The sequence below is a fragment of the Mesoplodon densirostris genome, chromosome 4, assembly GCF_025265405.1.
Source record: "Mesoplodon densirostris isolate mMesDen1 chromosome 4, mMesDen1 primary haplotype, whole genome shotgun sequence".
Lineage (NCBI taxonomy): Eukaryota > Metazoa > Chordata > Mammalia > Artiodactyla > Ziphiidae > Mesoplodon > Mesoplodon densirostris.
This window is the reverse complement of record NC_082664.1, coordinates 5952222-5975518: the sequence shown is the minus strand read 5'-3', so window position 1 is coordinate 5975518 and position 23297 is coordinate 5952222. Positions and strand designations below refer to the sequence as shown.

Here is a 23297-nt window from a genome sequence, read left to right as displayed (position 1 = left end):
CAGGGTCTGGGGCCCAAGAATGCTTCAAGCAGGAGACCGTTACAGCCAGCACTGGAGGCGGGAGCTCATTTCCCCAGAACCTTAGGGCTTCTGGAGCCCCCGGAGGGGTGCTGGGAGGACCTATGTCCCAGTGCCTGGGCTTCTAGGGCAGGACCGTGAAGTTGCATTCACACGGGAGAGGCCAGGAGCAGCCCTGCTGCTGTAGGCTGTCAGACCTTGGGCAGGACTCCTCCCAGCCTCAGCTTCTTCATCTGTAAAATGGGGTGGTCAGGCCTACCTCAGATGACATCATGGGTGTACAGCAAAGCATGGTGCTGGTGGCAGGAGTTCTGAAGACTGGCTGGCTTGTCACGAGCCGGAGGTAACAACTCAGAGCATCCAGGCTCCCCGTGGGAGTATGGCTTTCCTTTAAAGGCCTTGGGCTCAGGATTAGATGCAGGAATGCCTCAGAATGTTAAAGCCTGCTGTTGGCGCTGGGCAGGGAGGGGAACAGGAGCTTGCCTGGTCAAAGGCAACTTTGCTTACAGTTTGGGAGTTGAATGCAGTGAATGTCAAGCTGTCTATGTTGTGGAGTTACAGGGGTTCACCAGGCACGTCCTACCCTCACCCTGGTAACAACCAGAATAGTTCCACTTTATTTTATCTTTTGAGACTCTGCAAAAATGGAAAAGGAACACCTGGTAGCTTGGTGCACATCCACACGGGGTGAGTTAAAGCACGTCTCTCAGAACATAGCAGTGTGGCCTTTTGTTACCTGGTTTGCTTGTGATAACATCATTCGTTGGTGCATTTCAAGCTGGTGCTGGTGGTAGGTGTTCCCCCAGTCTTTCCAACGTCCTTAACCGCTGCAGCGTCAGCTCCCACGGGAGGGCGCCCAGGCCACTCTCCTGAAGAGTGAGACCCAGAGCCGTTTCCTCTCACTGCCCCACCTCCCGGCTTCGTAGAGCCGGGGCTGGATTCTGCTTTTCATAAACCTCTTTTCTTCTTAAAATTACCTGCTTTTTTCTCCTAAGGAAAAAAGCTGTCTTCACCTCCCTCCTGCGGAGTCCGTGGGCACTTTCTACCCCCGACAAAGGGTCACTGAGGACACCCGCTCCCTGAGGCTCCACGCCCTCTCCTGCCTGCCCCCTGGTGGCCGCTTCCTGCACACCAGACACCCCCCCATCCGCGTGCCCTCCTGTGCCCACTCTTCCAAGCCGCGCTCCTCCTGTGGGACCCTGGCTCTGCAGACGAAGCTGTTTCCGGCCACCGTGGCAGAGTGCCCCGCTCCTTCCCCGCACTCCCACGGTGCTTCATTTATGCCTCCCTCGCGGGGGTTAATGCCACCTAGCATGTCATATTGTCCTCAGCATGTGAGCTCTGTCAGGCCGGGAAGTCAGAAAGTGTCCTGTTTGTCTGTGGACCCTCAAAAACCAGCACACTGTCTAACTGACAAGCTCTGGCTGCATCCGTATGGGTGGGGGGGGCAAACAAAACCCGGGGACTTGCCGGTCTTGAGACCTCCAGCCCCATATTGCGATGGCACTGGATGGTCTATGCTGACGCGGGCGTGCGCTGGGCCCGACCCCAGACCCCAGCCTCACGTGTGTTGTCCTCGCGCTTCGTGCTTGGGCTGCGAGCCGCAAGGCACCCTCCCCTCCCCTCCGCTCTCCTCCCCTCCAGGGGCCTCCTCCTGCCTCTCAACACATGGCCATCCACTTGGTTTGAGCTCACTATTTGCTCATCTAGACTGTGAGCCCGTCGAGGGCAGGAGCCCCAAAGAAGGGCCAACACGTCCCAGGTGTTTGGACAGCAGGTGAGCTCGCTGGTGCGGTCACACATCTGTCTGTCTGTCTGTCCCTCACGTGGCCTGATGCTTCCTGCCGTCACGCCGTCCTCTGCAGACCAAGACGACGTTCCTGGATCAGCACCACTTTCGGAACTGGGCGCGAGGCGAGGGGTGCTATCTGTGATTGAGGGACATGGCACATAGAATTGTCTCACACAGAAATCGCACCCGTCACCTTGGCCCACCTAGCAGCACCCTGCACCGAGGAATACGCCTTCCCCAGCCAGCAGCCGTGTTCTCACCGACCTCCAGCTCTTTGTGGCCCTGGGGGACATGTGTATCGGACGTGGAGTCAGGCAGGTCTGGGTTCGGGCACTACTCGTGCCAAGGGTGTGCCCTCGGGCAAGTCACTTCACATTTCTGAGACTCAGTTTCTCCATCTGTACAATGGGTTTACTACACCTACCTCACAGGGTTGTTGTGAGGATAACATGAGATGATGTTTGTGCAAGTTTTTTGTCACCTGTAAATTACTGTAACAATTTGAAGTTACTTTTTTTTTTTTTTTTTTTTTTTTTTTAGTATTTGAAAAGTTAACTAACTAACATATCAACTCCTGTGGTGATGCCTTGGGAGACACAGGGAGGCCGGGCTTCTTGGGCTGGGATGGTGAGTTCAAGTCAAGTCCAAGGAGAGGCTGTGCCTGACCCTTGGCGTCTCCCTCCGCACCTTGGCGGTACTCTGTAGCCTTCTTGGGGCCCCTAATTTCTGAGCATCCCAGCAGCAGCCTGCTGCCATCATTGTCTTCCTTTAAAGCACTGCTGGTTTGTGTGTAGCTCCCATCCCGGAGAAGGAGGACCGCCTTCCACCAGTCCCAGGGTCATCTCCCTAACGCTAATGGGAGGATTTCTTGGGGGCTTTTCGTTTTCCTTAGATCTGGCCTGGGCACCACATGCTCATTCGGGGCTTGAGCTCGTGAATGGTCCATTATGGATGCCCGCCTCGCCGGTGCCCAAGTACATCTCGGGTTGGGTCGTGGTGAGCAGCCTGTGGTCAGCACAGCGACTGACAGATGACACAGACTCTGGGGGCAGAGGACAGAGTGCCAGGCCCGTGCTCCAGGCCCTGTCACACAAGAGCCTGTGAAACCTTGAGCAAACCGTTTCATCACCCCGAGCCTCAGTTTCCTCATCTTTAAAGGTGGTTATAATAACTACCTACAACGTTGCTGTGAGACTCAAATGATAACATAAGTGGGAATGTGACTTGCAAGCTGTGAAGCACCCTAAGAATGCAAATTGTCATGCTTGCCCGTGGAGCACCCCATCCCAGGACACTGTCTGAGATCTCAGCCCTCAGAAACGGCCAGAGTCCTCACTGGTGTGGGAAGAAAAAGTGACATGCCCGGGGGCTGGCCCACATGCTCCTCAAGGAAAGGGACGTGTCTTTTGTTGTACCTGTCCCGCCTGGTCTCACTGGGTCCCCTGGCATCCTCCTGAGACTGTCAGGGACAGGGTAGGAATTCCTGTCCCCACTTTAAGGCTGAAGAAACGAAGGCTCACAGCAGTGATTCGCCAAAGGCTACACGAGTGAGTGACAGAGCCCAAGTCTCCGATTCAAAGTCCAGGCCTTTGCCCAGTGAGCCAGATGGCCTGTCAAAGAGACCCCAGTCAGCTGGTGGCCTCCACACTTTCTAAATCATAACCCAGTTTGATCACGGGTTGATTATTATGGGCATTTAACCTGGCGCATCTTTATAGCAAAATGCCTACTTCTTCTGAAATAAGTCAAAAATTAATTAGCATCCATTTTCTTTTTTCTCAGTTAGCATACTTAATATCTTTCCTAAAGAATGATAATTTCCGGGTCAGCCTTCTGCCAACTTTAGCTCATATAGCATAAGAGCCAGCTCAAATATTTTAGTAAGTGACCATCCCAGGGACGCAGAAACCCAGGTGCTGGACTTGGATGCAACTTGCAGCTTCTAGAGTGGACAGGGCGTGAGCATTTGAGACCCTGCCCCCCACCTGCTTGTCAGCTGTCTGCCTTCATTCATCATTTATTCATTCAACAAACGACTGGGCTTTCACAGTGGACACCTACTTGATTTGCCTGCTTCTGCGCTTAGTCTGTTCTCCACACACAAGCAGATTGATCTTTCCGCATCTAGGTCAAGCCAGGTCAAGCCAGGTCGAGCCAGGTCGAGCCTTGCTCAGGACTCTCCAGAGACTAACAGTCTTAACCAGAATCAAATCCAAACCCCGACTGAGGCCTGCGTGGACCTCCCTGGCCCTGGCTGCCTTGCTTGTTCACTTCCGCCCCGCTCTCTACCTCACCCACTTAGTTCCGGTCGCAGCGGCCTCCTGGTCGTCACACGTGCCCCTTCACCCCGGGGTCCCTTCTGCCTGGAACGCTCTTCCCTCCGAGTAACCCATGGCGCACGTGACACCCCGTCAGGGAGGCAGGACCCACACACCTGCCCCTTCAGCTCTTCCTGCTCTGTTCCTCCTGTTACGTGCGACCGTGTTGCCTGTCTTTCGTCTCGAGAACCAAGGGCCCAGGAGAGCGGTTTGTGTCCACGGCTGTATCCCCAGTGCCGCGCACGGTGACGTTTGTGTGATGGATGAAGGACCAGGCATATCTCGGGCCTGTTCTGTTATGGGCCGTGCACCAGCGCACAGAGAGAACCGAGACACGGTTCCCACGTCTGCAGAGCTCCGTCAGGCAGAGAAGAGGGACTTGACAGTGCAGTGTGGCCAGTGCGGGGACAGAGGGAAGTAAGTCCAGGGCCTCGGGAGCCTGAGATGCAGGGACAGGGCTCCAGGAAAGCCTCTGCAGTGGGCATGCTGCATCTGGGGCTCCAAGGATGGATAGTTTGCCAGTTAGAGAAGAGAGAGGACAGTCAGGTGAGGAAGCTGTGCATGCAAAGGCACAGAGACGTGTTTCAGCCTTTCACGGGGGCACTTCCCACCCTGGACGGGTGTGGGGGAATCGGTGAGGCTTACGCAACAGTCAGGGCCAGGTCTTGAAGGGCCTAGACCTTCCCCTCGAGCACCAGGCCTTCGTGGCCTCCTCTCCCTGCCAGACAGATCTTCAGAGGTGAAAAATTACATCCTGATATCCTGCCCTGGCGCCGTGGCTCTTACCAGGGCTTAGAGGGAGGGTCCTTGCCGATTCCCAGCTGCCTGGGACTTCCTGAGACCTGAGAACCTCGTGCTCTGCCGCTGTGGCTCCTGGGCAGCTCTTGGCCACAGCCCGTGGCTTCTAAATGGACTCAGCGATGGTTTGCCCCGGCCAGCCAGCCCCAGTCGCCACTGTCCGTGGATAGCACCCCGCCTGTCTCCCAGCTTTGGAGGGACACGGCATGCTGTTTGCAGTGGCAGACGGGTGGGACTGAAAGAGTCCTGGCTTCACCCACCTTTACCACCGATTGGGGGTAATTCATGCCTCTGAAACTCCATTTCTAACCTGTTGCATGGGGTTGTAATAACAGCCTGTCAGGTGGTTTTGAGAAGTAGACACTGTGATGTGGAGGCATAAATGTAGGGTATTCTTCTTAAGGTGCTCGCAGTCCAGCAGGGGTGTACACAGGCACCTACACAACTCTGATAAAAGGCAGCCTGGGGCCTGGCGGGCAGGGCTTCACCAAGTCCCTGAGCAAGCCTGGGGCCATGGGCTTGTGGGGCAGAGGTGGGAACGTGCCACATCCCAGGCAGAGGAAGCACCAGAGAAAGGCAGGAAAGAAAGAACCATTTCAGAAGGACGCAGGCGACCGACTGAAGAACAGAGAGGTTAGGAGAGCACACCGGGGCGAGGCTCAGAGAGTGAGTCGCAGGGCCCTGGATGCCGGTCAGGATCCCGCCTGTCCCGGGGCTGGTGTGCGGTGGAGCTGCAAGAGACCCCCAGTCTCCGAAGTCCTTGCAAGTCCTGGGCCGTATTGTAAAAACTCCTGCAGATTTTATGTTCTTCTCCATGGTGTATCTGTGCCTCCTTCCCTATTTGGAATTATTTCCCATTCAGTAAAACTGATGCTCCAGAAGGGTGGTCTGTGCCCTCTTGTTTCCGCACATACCACAGAGCACCCCACGCTGTGGAAGGGTCTACCCAAGGCACAGGGGCCTCTCCAGTTGAGGTGTGGAGGGCAGAGAGTGGCCTGGCCTCAGCAGCAGAGTGCAGGAGCAGCCCTACCGTGTGACCTCAGTGACTCAGGCACAGCTGGAGATTAGCCAAGCCACACATAACTGGCAGGACGTTCTTACATGAGCTCATCTAGAAAACTTAGAATAAATCCTTGCTGAAGAAACAAATACATTTAATTAGCTGGTTCATAGGCTCATAGTGTAAAAAAGGACTTTACAAGCCATATCAGCCAAGACCCTCGTTTTATACACAGAGAAACTAGCTCGGAAAGTCCAGCACCGGCAGCAACAGGGCTCAAATCCAGCTGTTTGCCTGACTGTGTTTCAGTAGCTCGTGATTCCCTTTGCAAACACTGCTGTTGAGATGTCATCACACGCTTCTGGAGCGTCTAGCAGCTGGAGGTGGAGCAGGCAGCTTAGTCGGGGTCCGAGCCCTGCCACCTGCAGGGTGTGAATTCTGCGGATCCCATCCACTGCGCCTTCAGCAGTTGGAGGTAATGGAGACACTAAAGCCCAAAGAGAATTAACACTTGGCTCTGCTGACCCGCATCCTAGCTTCGGTTACAACTTCACCTTCAGTTTCTCCAGCTGCTTGCACCTAAGACATAGCGCTTTTCTAAGGAGAAGTGGTCCGTGGCTGGACCAATCCAATCCGGAGTTGGATTTCTGACCACTGGATGCCAAGGAGAGAAACTGCTCCTGAAGACCTCCCCTCTGGGGAGTTTTCTCAACATGACCCCTTGCAGAGCTGACCTCTGAAGAGACAGGAAGCTGATGGGGACAGAACACGGGCTCGGAAGCTGCAGGAGCTCCTTCTGCTTCTGACTCTGTCACTTACTTGATGTAGACAAGCTTTTAATCTCTCTGGGCGTCCCTGGCCTGCTGAGGTAATGATAATTCCACTCCTGGGATGTGTTATGAGAACTTAATAGATACAGATATGAAATGTTAGTCACTCAGAATTCCCTAAGAAGAAGAGACACTGGCCGAGGGCTGAGTTGTGCTATGTCAGACTCTAGGCTGACACTAACGCGTTGAAGGTCCACATCCCAAGATAAGGGATGCTCTCGTTGCGTTTCAGACCAGAAAACAGAAAGAGCTTCAGCAATATGCCCAAGGTCAGAGAGTGACAGAACCGGGACTCAAATTTAGCTCCCGGTGGCTTCAAGTCCATGCACTGTGTAAACGGGGAGTGCTGTGCCTCCTCTGGCTCAGCCCCGCAGGTGGGAAATTAAGTCCCAAAGAGGGAAAGCGACTAGCTACCCAAGGCCCCAAAGTCCAGCAGAACTGATGTGTTAATCATCCGGGGAAAGATTTGGACAGGAAAGGCAGTGTGAGCCCCGTGTCAGGGAGGAAGTGGCAGGGGGGTGGGTAGGAGGTGCCAACCTTGAGATGCCCCTCCTAGGCAGCAAGTCTGGGGGATCCCAGGTTCCTTTGAAGTCCTTTGTGGTACCTTACAAATCTGTACATATTTGCATTTTAGCTCAGGACAGTAAAGAGGGAGCAGTCAGCTTCACAAGGGAAGATGGTGATGGTAAGGGAGGTGGGGCCTGACCCCAGTAGGTCACTGGTAGGGAAAGAGGAGCTGGAGGAGGGGGCTGGGGGCCGGGAAGCGTTTCCCAAGGGACCCTTGGAAATGCTGTTTCCCACGTGGGGACCAGCACAGAAGCGCTATGCTTTCTGATGTTTCGTGTGAGAGCAGGGCTCAGGGGGAAGAGTCAGACACAGAGCAGGAGGCAACCTAGGTGTCGGGGAAGGCTCCGCGGGGTCGGCGGCCCACTTGACTGGGCTTTATGGGCCCTGGGGCTTTGCCAGCTGGGGAAGTGCAGAGGCGCCTTCACGGCGGAGGGAGCAGCCACGGCACCCACAGGTATGATGGCAGAAAGGGTCCAGGGTGGTGGAAGTGGGTGAAGGATTGACTTCCCGCGGGCCTTGAAGCCGGTTGGGCTGGAAAGCAGGCAGGAGGGGCAGGGATTGGCTGAGAGAAGCAGCGAGGAGAGGAGAGGAAATCCAAGGAACGGCCGGATGGAGCTCGGGAAGAGCGGGCGGCCGAGGTCAGCAGTGCCTGGGACTCTTCCTTCGGTTGGTCACCTGTTCCCTCTGGCTCCGCACCCACCTTGTCCCCTCCCACAGCCCACGGGGGCAAGAGGAGAGCGAGCCACAGTAGGAGGCTCCTTCTGGAAGACACCAGGCGTCACCAGGGCCCGTGGGCTGGCCCCACGAGGGGTCTGGACTCTCCTCCAGGGCCCCCAGAGCTTTCTGGAGTCAGGTAGGCAGGCAGGTTCTGATAGGTTAGCTGGGAAGCCTCATTAAACATTGAAGCGGCGAAGCCCATTTGACGGCTGCCCGGCGTATCAGTTTCCCAGTGCCCAAGCCAGGCGGCTGAGGAAGGAGAGGTAAGTGGGCAGGATGCGAGCAGCGCGCCTCCGGACTGCGCCCCGGGGCCTGCCCGTAATGGTCAGCAGGGAGTGGACCTTCCACTGCTTCTGCTTCTGCCACTGCGACTGCACCGTGCTTTGCAGAGTGAGCTGTAGGTGACGGGAGCCCCTCCCCCTCCTCCCTGCTCCTCCCGGGCCTCCCCTTTCGCTCCCAGGTGCTGGGGGAGGCGGGGCCGGAGCTCTGGGTCTTGCGACGACCTCCCTGTCACTGACGGTCGGAGGGTTGAGATGCTGTTCTGACCGAGGCCTTGCAGGAGGGGTGGGCAGAAGACGCAGCAGCACGCGGGCTGGGCCGCGGCCAGTGTGGGCTCTGGTCCCAGCAGCCCCGTCCACTTGGGGTGCCTGTGGCCTTGGGAAATCGCTCACCCTTTCCAAGCCTCAGTTTCCCCGTCTATGACATAGGTCTGACAGGCTCTGCCCTGGATAATTGAGCAGATTAATCACAAAAATGATGCAAAGGTGGTTTGTCACACAGGCAATAAATGTGTGACAGATTTTATTGCACTTTATTCTATTTGAGATCCTTTTCAAGGTGTGTAATGTGTTCTGAAAGGAGCTTATTAAGAAAGGGAGAAAAAATATTTTACTAGGATGACAATTGGCCTGAGGACCACAGCCTGAGTGGGACTGAGCAGGCTGGTTGGCAGCATCCTGGCCTGGAAGCCAGGAGACCTGGGTTCTAGCCCCGTTTACCCCTGTTTGGATGTGTTCCTGGGCAAGTCCCTCCCTTTCCCCTGGCCTCAGGATCCCTCTACGCCAGGAGAGGGGACCCTGCTTGCTAGCACCCAGGGTGGCACACAGGCCTCCTGCTGTCATTGTCAGAGTGAAAGGGCCTTTCCTCTCTGGCATGCCATGCTGGTGCTTAATTGCAAGGCTGGTAGATGCTTCTTACTGTGTGGCCTTGGGCAGTCCGCCCCTCTCTGAATTGCAGCCTCTGCATCTGCACATGCTGACCTGGGTCTACAGGTCATTTCAACACTGGCCTCTTAGACACAGCTTTAACCACTGGTCACCCTGGGGTTGAGCCATAACTGGCGGGCCCAGGGATGAGGGTGTATTACAGGATTGCAGTGGATGATAAATCAGCTGGGCCTGGTGATCTGAGTAAAACAAAACAAGCTGCCTCACGTATCAGCCACTGTGAGCGTAAATTCACGCATAAGGACTGGCAGAAAAGGCCCTAGAAAATTGACACGGGATAGCTTTAAGCAAGCAATCAAACTGGACTGGCAGGGCGGTGGCAGTCGGGATTTGTCTGCTGCTGGGCCAAGCTCAGGAGGTGGGTTAAGCACCCCTGCCTGGGCTTCCTAAGCACAGAGGTGGTGAGGCAGCTGTCTGACTGTCTAGCCAGAGCCGAGCATCAGCGTGCTGGTGTGGACAGAGCCCTGGGCTGGGAGACACTTGTCCTGGGCGCTGGTCCCAGCTCTGCCACCGATTCCCGGGTGGCCTTGGCAGGGTGGCTCTGAAGACCGTGGCCAGGCCGGAGCTTAGGCCCGGATCACAGGCTCCGTTCCCACGTGTGTGTTTGCTTGCTTGGCAGCAGGAACCTAGACACGAGAAGGGAAGGCTGCACCCCATCTCAAAGTGTGGCTCTGAGCTGGTCCAAAATGGAGGCACCTCTGGAGAAAGGAGAAGGAGTCAGCCAGAGAGATGGCAGAGGGGAAGGGGGCTCGAAGGGGCTTGGGGCTCTGCCCAGCCTGGGCCAGGTGGCTGTCACTTGCTGGCCAGCAATTCCATCAGGCATCACTGAGCAGGTGCTGGATCCTTGGTTTCCGGTGCTGCTGGGATCTCAGGTTCCATCTTCTCAGGAGGCCCAGGGGATGCCTTTCCTGTAGAGGCTGCCTGGAAACCTGGCCCGTCCCTCCTGTCCCAGAGGAGCTGGGGGCTGGTGTCCCAGGGCCTCATAAATGTTAATGGCCAGCAGGAGGACGGCCTTTCTCATGAGGAGGTGTCCGCAGTGCCTATCTGCCTACCTCAGCTGTGTAACTTGAAATGCAGTACCTGGGGCAGGAGCCGTACGGGGCCGTACAGCCAGCCTCAGGGTGGAGTCGCAGCGGAGCGCTTATCCCCTCCGTGGGGACTCTTAGTCTTTTGTTTCTTTATTATAAGGTGATGTGTCCTGCTTGTGCAGAATTTGGAAGTTCAAAAAGAGGGGAAGAATCCACAATCCAGAGGTAGCTACTGTGAACATTTAGGTATATTTCCTTCTTTGTCCTTTTAAGTTGCTGAGACTCAGAACTAGGAGATCCTTGGTTCCGTCCGTCTCGCTCTGTAGGAAACTGAGGCCCGGAGCGGGGAGGGGCTTAACCACGGCGTAGCCGAAATCCAGTAAGTACCTGGGTCTCCCCGGCTCCAGGTTCACTCCAAAGGGGATTTGGACAAACTGAAACAGTCCAGGGAGGCTAGCCAGGAACGGGGAGGGGCTGGAAAACAGGAATGAGGGGCACTGGGAGGACTGGAGGGGGAGCCCGAGCACCACTCTCCACTGTCCAGGCCCCTGTCTGGTCCTGACCGGCTCCCGTGGGAGCAGTGCCAGCAAGACGGGCTTCAGCCCACTGGGAAGTAGACCCCGGGTAGGCTCTGGGGTCTCTCCTCGCTGTGGCCCTTCAGGCTCTGCACAGCTGAGAGCCTGGGCTACAGATCTTTCTCCTGGGTCGGGAGCGTTCATTTGCGCTCACTTCACCCAGGCACTACGTGGGCAGGGCACCTAGGTGGGGTCAGGCAGGAGGGCGGCAAGCAGGCCAACCCACAGTCTCCCTCTCCAGAGGCCAGTGGGTGCTGAGAGTCTGCGGGGGCTGGACTTCGGCCAGGAAAGGGTACCAGGGCTCCCCCAGCCCTGGCCGCCGCTGCCTGCCTCCCGCCCTCCACGCTGCCCTCTAGGACCCCCTGCTCCTGTCCTCCCATCCGGCCTCCCCCACCCTTCCTTCCCCGGGAGGCGGAGCAGTTCAAGGACATGTGTCTAAGGAAGCTGAAGTCACTTGACGTCCTCTGCTCTCCGGCTTCCTTAGGATAAAAAACGGATGGTACCAGGGCTCCTGGGATGAGGGTGCGGATTAAGTGAGTGAGTTGGGGAGTCTCTGGCGCAGGACCCAGCACGCAGCGTGGTGGCTGCTCCATGAACTTGAGTTCTCTCTTCCCACATCCCGTCCCCTCGAGTTGGCCGAGTGCCACCCCCGCCGGTGACCACGGTGCCTCCCTGCTCGCGTATCTCCCGCTCGTGAGGCGCATCCCCAGCTCAGCCACAGCCTGTTTCCAGCGTGAGGGGAAAGCTCTAGAATGTGCCACCTGCACAGCCTCGGCAGTTGTTGGAGATCATCAGACAGTCTGCCTGGGGCCTGATCATTCATTTATTCAACAGCTATTTGTCGAGTGTTGGCCGGATGCCAAGAAGTACGTTAAGTGCCGGGCACGTGGGGAACAGGACAGTTACGTGCCTGGAGGTTAAGTCGGACGGCTATGCGCCCGGGTCCTGGCACATACAGGCGCACGTAATATGTCCTAGGGGACGGGGAGCCTGGGCTCGCAGAGTCCCCGTGAAGAGGTGCCCCCTGCACAGCAGAGCATGGCCTGGGCCCCGCCTGTCCCCTGCACCCCTCTCAGCAAGGCTGGGGCGGGGCCGCGGGTCAGCCACTTTGGGTCCCTTCCCCCAGAAGCCTGACCCTGTGCAGCCAGCTTTTCCTCCATCTGCTCTCCCCGGCCCCTTGCTGCTAAATGAGGGCAGCGTCCCCGAGGACGATCGCATCTCACGCTGGAATCTGCGTCACAGATGGAGGCCGTGCAAGTCTTCGGGGCGCAGTACCCGGACCAGGCACTCTCACCCCACCTGGGAACAGCCCTGTACCCTGTGGAGGGCGCGGGGACGTTCACGCCCTGCTCGCTGCTGAGGCCCCAGGTCTGACCTCAGTCCTCCCAGCCCCTCTCTCCCCTTCAGTGTGGCCTCCGGTCACTCAGTGACTTGCCCTAGGGCCCTCGGCTGCCAGCCCCCCATCCCGGGTGGGCTCGTGGCCTGGGTCTGGCCAGCCTCACCCTCCCCTCTGGTGGTGTCTCTCCTTCCCGTCCCCCACCTCATGACCCCCAAGGGTAAGAGGGCCTCCGCTGAGTCACCAGCGTGTTTGTAGGAGTGGGTGTTTGATGGGACTCCTACCTAAAGCTGGAATGTGGGCCTCAGGGAACAAGAAGTCACTCCTTCCCCAAGAAGCATCATGTCAGATCGACTCAGAGCGGACGAGCCTGCCTGTCCCATCCCCAGGCTCCTCTCTGTGGTCAGACAGGGGCTCCATCAGGCCACCCTCTGCCCTGGCCTGCCAGCAGGGCGTGCGCTCCGATGCTGTGGGCTGGACCCACAAGACACCAGAAACTCACAGGCACCCCGCTTCTCCCGATGTTGGGTCCATGTTCCACGTTAAATTTTCCTCTTTGTCACGTGTCTGTAGTGCAAATTAGGCTCTTTATTGTGACTTTGCAAAACTTGTTTGAAGTGAATGAGAGAAGGGCGGGGTCTGTCTTAGTTGGAGCTCCCAGACTTGGCAGCTTGTGACACCGAGCCCCATGGCATTGGGCCAGCCCCCCCCCCCAACGCCACCTCTCAAAGCCACCAACGCCCCTTCTCCGGGCGGCAGTGGGCCCCTGGTGCCGGCGGGGAGCAGTCAGCCCGAGAGCTGTGCCTCGGTCGGCCTCCTCTCTGAACAGGCACGGACTTGGGGAGCCCTGTGTTTCTGTGGCTCGCTTCTGGGTAGGTCTTATTTTCATCTGAGCGAGTTCAGTCCCATTCCTTCACCTGTGCTTTTTTCCCTGGGCTTGGTGATCACACGTTCCCTCAGACCTTCCCAACTCCATTTGATAAAATACGCCACCAAGTACTTGACGTGAGCTGGCCTTGAGCAGGGAGGGATGAGCGACAGGCATGGTCTCTGCCCTGCGGTCACTGGAATATCAGAAAGTGGTGTGGGGGAGGCCGAGCAGTGGAGGCGGGAGGATGTAGGTGGGCTTCCTGGAAGAGGCAGCTGTGCAGCTGGGCCTTGAAGACTTGGTAGGTGAGGAAGGTGTCCGGGTGGATGGGGGCCACACAGCGACGGGGAGGTGGGAAGCAAGCAGGTGATCCAGGGTTAGTGAGCAGGTGCAGAAGGCCTGCTGCGGGGGTGAGTCCAGGAGAAGCGGCTGTGGGGATGGGCTGGACTCTTAACTCCATTGAGCTTGGACTTGACCCCATAAGGGTCAGGCTTGTGTTTTCCAGAGATCACGTGGCCTGCAGTGTCCGTGTGGAAGCTGGATGGGGAGAAAGGGGTGTGGGTCGAGGCAGAGGTCCCTTTGGTTGACTAAGGCACGGGTCCAGGAGAGATGCTGAGGCAGCCACGTGAGCAGGGAGAGGCAGGTGGATTCTGCTGGGGTCTCAGACGCAGCAGCAGAGGACTTGGTAGCTAAGGAGATTGGGGGGTGGGGTGGCCTGCGGTCCTCACCTGGATCCTGGAAGTGGGGGCACGGCTGGCCTGCGGTGACTCGAGCACGGGACACTCCGCGTGTCTGGCTTCTGATTGCACTGCTCGGAGAATCATGGGAAGTAGCTTGGGACGCGGGACAGACAGGAGTGATGACCAGCCAGCCGCCCGATGCTCCTGCCCTGAGATCTCAGCACAAGAAGCATCTACGGATGGGCTCTGCCCAGGCTTCCCAAAGGTCCTAGACCGTCTGGAGGGCAGAGCCTCCTCCCCGTTCTCCTCCCGCCTCTGCCAGTGGGGCACCGTGGCCAGTGGGTGGAATGGGCCAGGAGGAAGGAGGCACGCCCTGCGCGACCCTGGACAGACCCCTCCCCTCTGAGACAGAGGGCCTGTGCTTCCTGATGCTAAGGACCCTCGCAGCTCAAACCACACCCACATTTTCTGAGGTTAAGAAAAATGGGAGGCCTTACGCAGCCAGTGTTATCTCTTCCTGCCCCGTAGTGTCTAAAGTTCTAGCCATCTCATTTTGAGATGCCTCACGCGCAGGGACTGGAGCCCCCTGGGAGCAGCGAGGGCTCCGCTCGGTCCTCCCACCCTGACCAGGCCGGCCAGCTGAGGGTGTCAGGAGGCAGTCCAGGCCCGCGGGCGGAACAAGGGGCGCAAGTGCACGACCTCCGCAGTTCACGCCATGGCAGCTGGCTGCCAGCGGGGGTCCTGACAGCTGGTGGGGCCCGGCCAGAGCGCGGGTGGGCTCCCGTCCTCAGACCAGGGGCCAGGCGGGGGCTCCGGGGCAGGGGCTTGGCCCCGGAAGAGGGGCAGATCCGGACGTGGGCACGGGTCCAGCAGCCGAGGCCAGGTCTTGGAACAAGGCAGGAGTCCAGCTGTCAGGCCTGAGCCCCAAATGCTGGGCTGAGTGGGTGGCACTGTCCGCCGCGTGGACACCAGGCAGAGCCTGGGCGCTGTCTGAGGGCTGCAGCCCCTCACCCGGGACCCTTCTGGCCAGTCTTCCTTCCACCTGCACTCTTCATCCTATGGGCCGGTCCCAGCCGACACCACGGTGCGATTGAATTTAAGAAAGAAAGGGGCGTTTTACGGGTAGTCTGAGCCTGGTTCTCCTGCTTACAGGTGTGTCACTTACCCTTTCTGGGCTGTTCCCTCACCTGTTAAAAGCCTTCCTGGGAGCTGTCCAGGAGGGTTGTGAGAATTAAAGCAACTGTAAATTAAATTAAGAAAAGTGCCTTGACACCGCTGTCCAGCAGCGTTCTCATATTCTTGCTCTGGTTTCCTGAGAACAAGGCGGGGAGAGCCCTGAGGCCTGGGCCTCACGGAGTGGGAGAGAAAAGAGATCCCCTCCACTGTGGATTTCTTTTTAATTAAGAATGTTTTTTCTTTATTAAACTTGAAAATTTTTCTAATGTCTATACTGGACATATTTACAGAAAAACCAATTTTTAGAAAGAGCAGAGTTATTTTATGTTAAATGAATAAAGCAGAAAAAGCATGTTTAGAGACAGGAAAAGAAAACCAGTATTTATTTCACACCTACTCTGTGCCAGGCCACCAGACATTTATGTAGTCACCTCTGTTAAGAGTACGCAGGCGTCTTCTCTCCTGCCCGGCCCCTGAGTTCAGCAGTTGGCATTGAGCAAGGCAGGGTCAGGCAGGGCCACCCAGGGCAGAAATTCATCCTCAGGTGCTGGGAGGCCCTCCTCCCATCAAGCAGCTGGCCCACTGCCCACCATCTGGATCCTCCTCTTTCCCCAACTAAAGCATCCACACAGGGGTCCAGAAGCGGCAAAGCAAGGCTCACTCAAAACTTGACCGAAGCCCATACTGGGGCCTAGGACTGGGCACTGCCTGATATGGAAGCAAACTTCTGGCTTGGAAAGGACTGTCAAGCATAGGAAAGTAGAAAAGGATTCAACCCGTGTCGTCACACCTGGGGGTGGAAATGGGGCCTTCCTGGGTGGGTAGATTTGGGACCTCGGTGTAGGAAGGAACCTGCTCCCTTGGGAGGTAAGGCTTGCATTGCGGGGATCATGCTAGGAGAGCCAGCCTGGAGGGCACCTGTGCTGAGCAGGAGCTTGCCCCAGAATCAGATGACCTGCTTCAGCTTTGAGATTCTGTTACTCTCTGTGCCGCTGTGCCCCTGACCCAGGGGACACCCTGCTAACCTCTCAGCTGTTTGAAGCACCTGTGGGAGAGGCCTTCTGCCCATCGTGGAGTTTGTCGTACGCTGAGCATTGCTGGCCCCTCATCCTAGAGAGGAGACAATGCCCCTTCCCCGTCTAGGCAGCGAGGCATGAGGCCAGCTTGCCCAGAGTCCCTCCCCCATTGCTGTGACTCTTCAGTTCCCCAGTGACACCTGAGCTGACAAAGAGAAGGAACAATCGGCTCCTTCTCAGATTGGAGCAAAAGCCTGATTTTCCTGTGAATGTAACACAGCACCAGCCCCAGCCTGAACAGGAGGTACACTCGGCAGACCTCGCCTGCTCTGGGGCCCTGCCTTCAGGGTCAGGGGCAAGAATGTGGCCTGGAAGGCTCCACGGTTGCTCTGTTCTCTCCTGCCCACCCCACACCTCCAGACTCCTAGATGCAGGCAGGAGGGCGTCACATCGCAGTGAGGGACACGGGCTGCAGCCCAGACCCGGTGCTGAAACCCCGGCTCTGACACGTACCTGCTGTAAGGGTCATTCGCCTGCTCAAAAGGCAGAATAAAACGGATCTGCTGGGTTCGGTGATTCCAAATTTTAGTTAGAACAGCTTTGTGGGACCTGGAGAGGCCGGAGCCAGAGGTTGAGGGTCGAGGGCACAGTGGCACATGAGGACGTGGCAACAGCAGGTGCGGCTTGAGAGGGAGGCCAGAAGGGTCAGGCGAGAAGGGGTGATTCTGAGCCGTGTGAAACGGCTCCCCCTTTACTGATGCCAAAGCAAGAGCCGCGAGAAAGGGGGAAGGAGGGATGACTGAGAGGCTGAGGTGGGACAGGGTGTTGCAGGGCTGAGAACCAACCGTTGAGACCATCTCCGGTGGGACCAGAGGGCAGAGGTAGGGAGAGTCCCGGGGGTCCTCTCTTGTCTGTTAACCGCTGTGCTCTTGTGCTTCTCTGCCCCACAGGCTCCTCCAGCCAGCGTCAGGTGCAGAATGGCCCGTCTCCTGATGAGATGGACATCCAGAGAAGGTAACCCCCCAGCAGCAAGGGCCAGCCTGGAGGACACACCTGTGGCTGCAGCCAGGACTCCCAGAGAGACACGGGGGCGGGGGAACAGGCCTGACCAGAAAGGAAAGGGAGCCGGCTCGTTGCTGCTTCGCCCGTGGCCCTGAGAGGGTGCGGTCTCACAGGGGCAGAGCTCGCCGGCGCCGCAGCCTCGTGACCAGCCTGGCAGTGTCCTGAGTCGCTCACTTATTGAGCACAGCCCTCCCGGGTATAGTAGGAGGTGGTCATCTGGGGATTCAGGAACGGGGCCAAGGCTGTGTACTGCTGGAGATGGGCGGACGCGACCCGCCAGGCCTGTGCGACTGAGGCCCGTCCTGTGCTCTGTCTGAAGGCCTCGTGAGCCCTGGTCCTGCCACTCTCTGGCTGGGTGCCCTGGGTGGGTGCCACGGCCTCTCTAGAGGATCTTAACGCCCTGCCTGCTCGCCTCCCGGCGGAGGTTCAAGCAGGCAGAGGCTGTGAGAGCACTTTGTGCGCTGCAGCTGCTCTTGGGTGGCTGGGCCAGGGCTAGGCCATAGGGTGACGCCCTGCCCCCCGGCCCCTCCACGGAGCTTCTTAAGTGTTAGAACTGGGTGGAAGGGCCAGTGCCATTGTCCTGAAGTTACAAAAGCGGCCGTGGTGGCCAAGCAGGCAGCAGCCTCCCCAGGTCCCATCGCCAGGTACGGCAGCACCAGGGCTGGAACCTGGTCTGTGCCGCCTGGGGGGGAACTCAGCGTCTGTGAAGGGCTTGGAGTCCCGGCTCTGTGGGAGCCGTGCTGCGGAGGGAGGCCTGGGGCTTGCATCCTCAGCCAGGTCAGCGGGAGAGGGCGTGCCTCCAGGGCCCTGTGGTGAGACTCAGGTAGAGCCCAGGGCCGGGAGCTGGGGAGGCCGACGTCCCCGCCCTCACCTGGCTGTGAGACTCTCTCAGGGGGCTCTCTTCTCGAGCCCCTACCCTGCTCTGAGCGCCTTCTGGCCGCCATGGTGTCCTTTGTGACCTTGGGCCAGGTACTGCTCTAGGCCTCGGCTTCCTGTTTGAAGGTAACAGTGCTAACGAAGGAAAGATGGGAATATGCTTCCCAGACTCAGGTTGGAGAGATTCCTCTTTTTTTTTTTTTTTCGGCTTTTTAACAATTTATTTAAAATTTTAAAAATCATCAGATTTACCATCTTAGCCATTTTTAAGGGTACAAATCAGTGGTGTTAAGGACATCGACGTTGTTGTGCAGCGAGCATCATCACCCATCCACAGAACGATTGCATCAAAAATGAAACCCTGTCCCCATTAAATACTAGCACCCCCTTCTCCCTCCCCTCCACCCCTGGCGAGCACCTCTGTACTCCCGGTCTTCGTGAATTTGACCCCTCTCAGGACCTCATGTGAGTGGAATCATACAGTATTTGTCCTCTTGTGACAAGCTTTTTTTTTTTTTTTTACCTGTGGTAAAATACACATAACATAAAATTTACCATCTTAACCATTTTTAAAGTGTCCAGCTAAGTGGTATTAAATACATTCATATGTTGCGCAGCCATCACCGCCATCAATCTCCATAACTCGTTCATCCTGTAAAACTGAAACTCTACGCCCAGTAAACATTAACTCCCCCCTCCCCCCTCCCATAGCCCCTGGCAGCCACCATCCTGCTTTCCGTCTTTATGAATTTGACTACTCTGTGTACCTAAGATAAACAGGATCATACAATAAGTGTTTTTGTGGCTGGTTAATTTCACCGAGCATAATGTCTTCAGGGTGCATCCAGGCTGTAACATATGTCAGAATTTTCTAACTTTAAAAAATAATTTTTTTTTCTTCCTTTTTAAAGTGCGTAGTATTCCATCGTATGTATAGACCACATTTTTCCTATAGTATTTTTCTTGCTTTGACATTTTGGCTATTGTAAATAATGCTGCTATGAACATGATTGTCCAGTGGGTGAAGGTGACAGCCTGGCAGTGAGTGGCCGAGACCAGTTCCCCTGACCTCAGAGGTTCCTTTTTTTTTTTTTTGCGGTACACGGGCCTCTCACTGTTGTGGCTTCTCCCGTTGCAGAGCACAGGCTCCAGATGCACAGGCTCAGTGGCCATGGGTCATGGGCCCAGCCGCTCCGTGACATGTGGGATCCTCCCAGACCGGGGCACGAACCCGCGTCCCCTGCATCGGCAGGCAGACTCTCAACCACTGCGCCACCAGGGAAGCCCAGAGGTTCCTTTTTATTAATTCCACTGCCCTGTCTTCTAGCCTCTCAGGAGTATAACATATTGCCGTTTACAAGGGGCTTTTACACACTTTGTTTCATTTTAATCCTCACATTAGCTGCTCTGTTTCATTTTAATCCTCACATTAGCCGTCAGGGGTTGTTACTACCCATACTATTTCTCACATGAGCCAACTGAAGCCCACAGAACAGAAATGACTTGCCCAAAGTAAGCAAAACTTAGAAGCAGAACCAGAACTGGCCCCAGCTCAGCCCTGTGCCAGGTCCCAGGGCTGCCTCCACCCAGAGAAGGGCCTGCGTCCTAAACAGACCCCTGCAGTTGCGCTCTCAGAACTGGTGAAACACCACGCACTTTATCTAACGCCACCCCCCAAGTCCAGTGTCCCAGGCCACTGGCTACAGAGGGCCGTTCAGTTTTGTCTGCAGTCGACTGTGCACAGACCGAGCGACCCCGGGAGGTCAGTCTGTGAACCACAGGCATCAAACTGCAGAGCAGGGATCCTACTCCCCCTGCATCCCTGGCAGTCACCATGGAGGGGGGCCCGGAAAGAGAGGAATTGCGTGGTGCCCAGCAGTGAGGTAGGGACTCTTTAGTGTCAAAAGGGTCTTTTTCATTATTTTTTAGATCTCGGGCATAATCCTCCCAAGAACCCCATGAAACAGGTGTTCTCATGCTTATTTATGGAGAGGAATCTGAGGCCCGGGAAAGGGAAACGACTCGCCTGTGATCACAAACCAGAGAATCCCAGAACGGGAACCAGAAAGCTCTCTACCTCTAAATGACCTTGCAGTAAACTCCGGGTCCCACTTGACCTTCCTCCAAGGTGAAAGCAGCTGGGCAGCCCCGTGTAGCTATTCAACACAAAGCACGTACTGAGCAGCTGCTGCGTGCACACCTGGCCCCGGCCCCTGCCCCAGACGTCAGTGCGCTGTAAACCAGCGGAGCAGACGCATGGCCCCCAGCCTCTCGCCCTGGGGGCGTCCTCCTGCGTCGGAGCGCTGCTCAGCCCCGCGCCCCATTACAGGCCTTCCGAGTTGGCTCAGCAGTTGAAGCCCTTCCGCCACCCGGGCCCACATGACTCCTCGAGCCCCTCTTCCCCAGCATCTCAGCCCCAGGTTCTCTGGGTGTGTTTGTGAGTCAGTGTCTTCACTCATCCAACCTTGAAGAGCAACCCAGGGCCACTCATGCGAGGAGCTAGGAGGTTGGTCCCCGCAGAGGTGCACCCGCACTACAGTGCAGCCTCCCAATGGCCCTCCAGATGGAGGCCAGGCCGCAGCTGGATCAGTGGGAAAGGAGGACGGGTAGCCTTAGTGTCCGCTTCTGTCACAGCCAACGGTGCCTGACAGTTGTTCCAGGAAACTGGGCCAGGTGAGGTAAGAATGGGTGCCCCTGAGGTCGAGTCTGTTGTGGCCATAGGCCCCCCAAAACCAGGCGAGCTTGTCCAGCCTAGGGGAGAGCTTGGTCTGCCCAGGTGTCTTAAGACTCAGCGGGCTGCCGGCGCTCCCCCGTGTAGGGCCCTGGAGCCAGGGCCTACAACCCTGCCTCTGTAAGCGGGGCGGCAAGCCCAGCAGCCGGAGCCTAGGGTGGGATGAGGCGAGCTCATGGCTGAGCCCCCCGGGGCGCCGGTGAAGCCCAACTCTGCAGCCTGGGCTCTGACACGGAGCCGCACTGCTCTCGCTCCAGGAGGTCAGACCCGCTCTGCTGTGTTTGCTTTTCAGACAAGTGATGGAGCAACAGCAGCAGCGCCAGGAGTCTCTAGAGAGAAGAGCCTCAGCCACAGGTGAGAGCTTCCCGTACCTGTGCCCGGCTTGCAGCCCCTTCACTAGATGGTGCCCAGGGACACACTGGGAACGCTGTGACCAGCTGCCGGTTGCACAGGCCTCAGAGCGTGACAGCCACGCCCGGTGAACGTGGGGAAACAAGGGAATGGAGCAAGGGTGCGGGGACTAGCTCAGCTTGGTCCAGCCCTGCCCACCAGCCTCTGGTCCTCCCCCGACTCATCCCCTGAGTAGAGCGTGTCTCAGGCCCTGTACTAAGGGCTGAGGACACAGCGGTGGACGAGGCGGATGCACCCCCTGCCCCAGGGAGCTGACTGTCCAGTCAAGGACACAAACTAATGACCCTGGATCACCACGGGGCACATGCAGTTACCAAGTCAGTGCAGGGGTGGAGGCACATGGAGGGGGCCCCAGCTGCCCTGGGGGTCAGAGAAGACCCCAGGGGAGGGGTGGCTTCAGTCCTGAACGGTGACTGGAACTCAGCACAGTTAAGCAGAGGGGTTTTCTGGAAACGGGTAATGTTGATTAGTAAGCATGGGGCTTCATGACTTACAAAGTACTTCCACGTCCTTCGTTTCACTTAATTCTCTCGAGCCCTGTGAAGTCAGCAGGTGAATGTTTCCCTGTCCTACTGATGAGGACACCGGGCCCCAGCCAGTTGCAGAAGGCCCCGCTGGTGGGGATGCTGTCTGGTGCCGCCCCCTCTCAGCTAGGCTGCTGCACCCCTCGGACTCCTCCACCCCTGCGTTACTAATGCGGGTCCCACCCCGTCACCGGGTCACCCTTCTCCGTCACTCCTAAACAACCTGGGTCCTTGGCACGGGCTCCAGGTGCGTGGGCCCGGTCCCCGCAGACCCGCTGCCCGGCACACTCCCTCCCGGCGGCTCCTTCGGTTCCTGCAGGGCCTCCTCCTCCCTCGCACTCGCTCACCCTTCACCAAACGTCACTCCTGCTCTTCTGTCCTGTCCCAGCACAGTCATTACTTCCCAAAGGAAGCCTTCCACGGACTTCGGTCAGGTTGGAGCGCCTCCTCATAGGCCAAGGTGGCACTTGTCACCCTGCCGCAGGGACAGTTCTGCATTCATCCGTGTGATTGGTTTGCTGCTACCAGGCCATGAGCACCGTGTGCAGGGAGCCTGTGGCCGTTTATCCCCAGCGCCCTGCACAGGGCCAGGCCTCCAGCAGAGGCTCGGGCGTTGGATGGCGGCTGGGGGACAGGGGACTGCCCAGCACGCAGCAGTGCTCCTGGACAGATGCCCTGGTCTGCCGTGTGACCCGCAGCTGCCTGCTGCCATCCCCAGAGGCCAAGGGGCAGTCACAGTTGTATCTTGGGGACTAACAATTGCTGATGCCTAGGGGGGTGCCAGGAGCTGAGGAGAAACAGAGAAGGAAAAAAAGACACAATTCACGCCACCAAAGAGCTTCTTGTCCCACTGGAAGGCCACAGTTGAGCAAGAGAAAGTTAGCGGAGCTCAAGGGCTGTTAAGCAAGTATGTGACGCTGGGTCCAGCCTGGCCCCCGAATGTAGGGAGAGACTGGAACAATGCCAGGTACATCCTGCGGGGGCTTCCTGGAAGAGGCCACCTTGAGCTGTTCCTCGTCCCTCAGGGGAGTAGGCTGCCCTCTGTCCCTGCTCCTGGGGAGGCGCCCGCCGGGGCTGGGCACTCACTGAGCCCACTGTTGTTTCAGGACCCACCCTCCCAGCGGGGCACCCCTCCGCTGCAGCCGGCGCCCCCCTCTCCTGTAGCGGGCCTCCACCCCCACCCCCACCCCCTGTCCCGCCTCCACCCACAGGGGCTGCCCCCCCTCCCCCGCCCCCCCTGCCAGCCGGAGGAGCCCAGGGCGCCAGCCACGACGAGGGCTCCGTGTCCGGCCTGGCCGCCGCCCTGGCTGGGGCCAAGCTGAGAAGAGTCCCGAGGGTAAGTGTCCCGGGCCCGGCAGACGGGCGGGCGGGCAGGGAGGACCAGGCTGGGGGACATGTTTCTAACTGGCGGAGGGGCGGACCCTTTCGCGCCGGCGGGGAGCGCAGTGCCGTCCTCCCCAGCCAGAAGGCACCTCCCACCTCCTCGGTCACAGTTCCCCGGTTACTGAGACCACTGGGATAGGGCTGCGTGTGAGCCGTAGGTGTGTCCAGTTACATGACCTGCCGCTGGTCCTTTACAAGCGAGGCAGGAGATCTCTGCCCTCGTAGGTGAGGAAACCGAGGTGCAGGCATGAACAGCTTGTTCAAAGCACGCAGGTCATCAGTTGCAGTTTGGACTCAGGCCCTGGGTCTCCTGCATTTAAGTCCACCGGCTCCCTCAGGCTCAGCTGGCCCTCCCAGCCTTCCGC

General features: G+C 57.8%; 1 protein-coding gene across 3 annotated transcripts in view; it reads left to right on the top strand.

Annotated features, from left to right (window-relative positions):
* Nucleotides 1-23297, top strand: part of EVL (Enah/Vasp-like) — a 167138-nt gene that overhangs the window by 127205 nt on the left and 16636 nt on the right. For 2 of the 3 annotated variants that reach the window (XM_060095650.1, XM_060095649.1), the window contains exons 4-6: nucleotides 16896-16959; nucleotides 20907-20968; nucleotides 22656-22885. In XM_060095650.1, coding sequence (XP_059951633.1) covers nucleotides 16896-16959; nucleotides 20907-20968; nucleotides 22656-22885 — 356 coding nt within the window. The remainder of the gene's footprint in view (nucleotides 1-16895; nucleotides 16960-20906; nucleotides 20969-22655; nucleotides 22886-23297) is intronic. The other variant, XM_060095651.1, reaches the window with a different exon arrangement.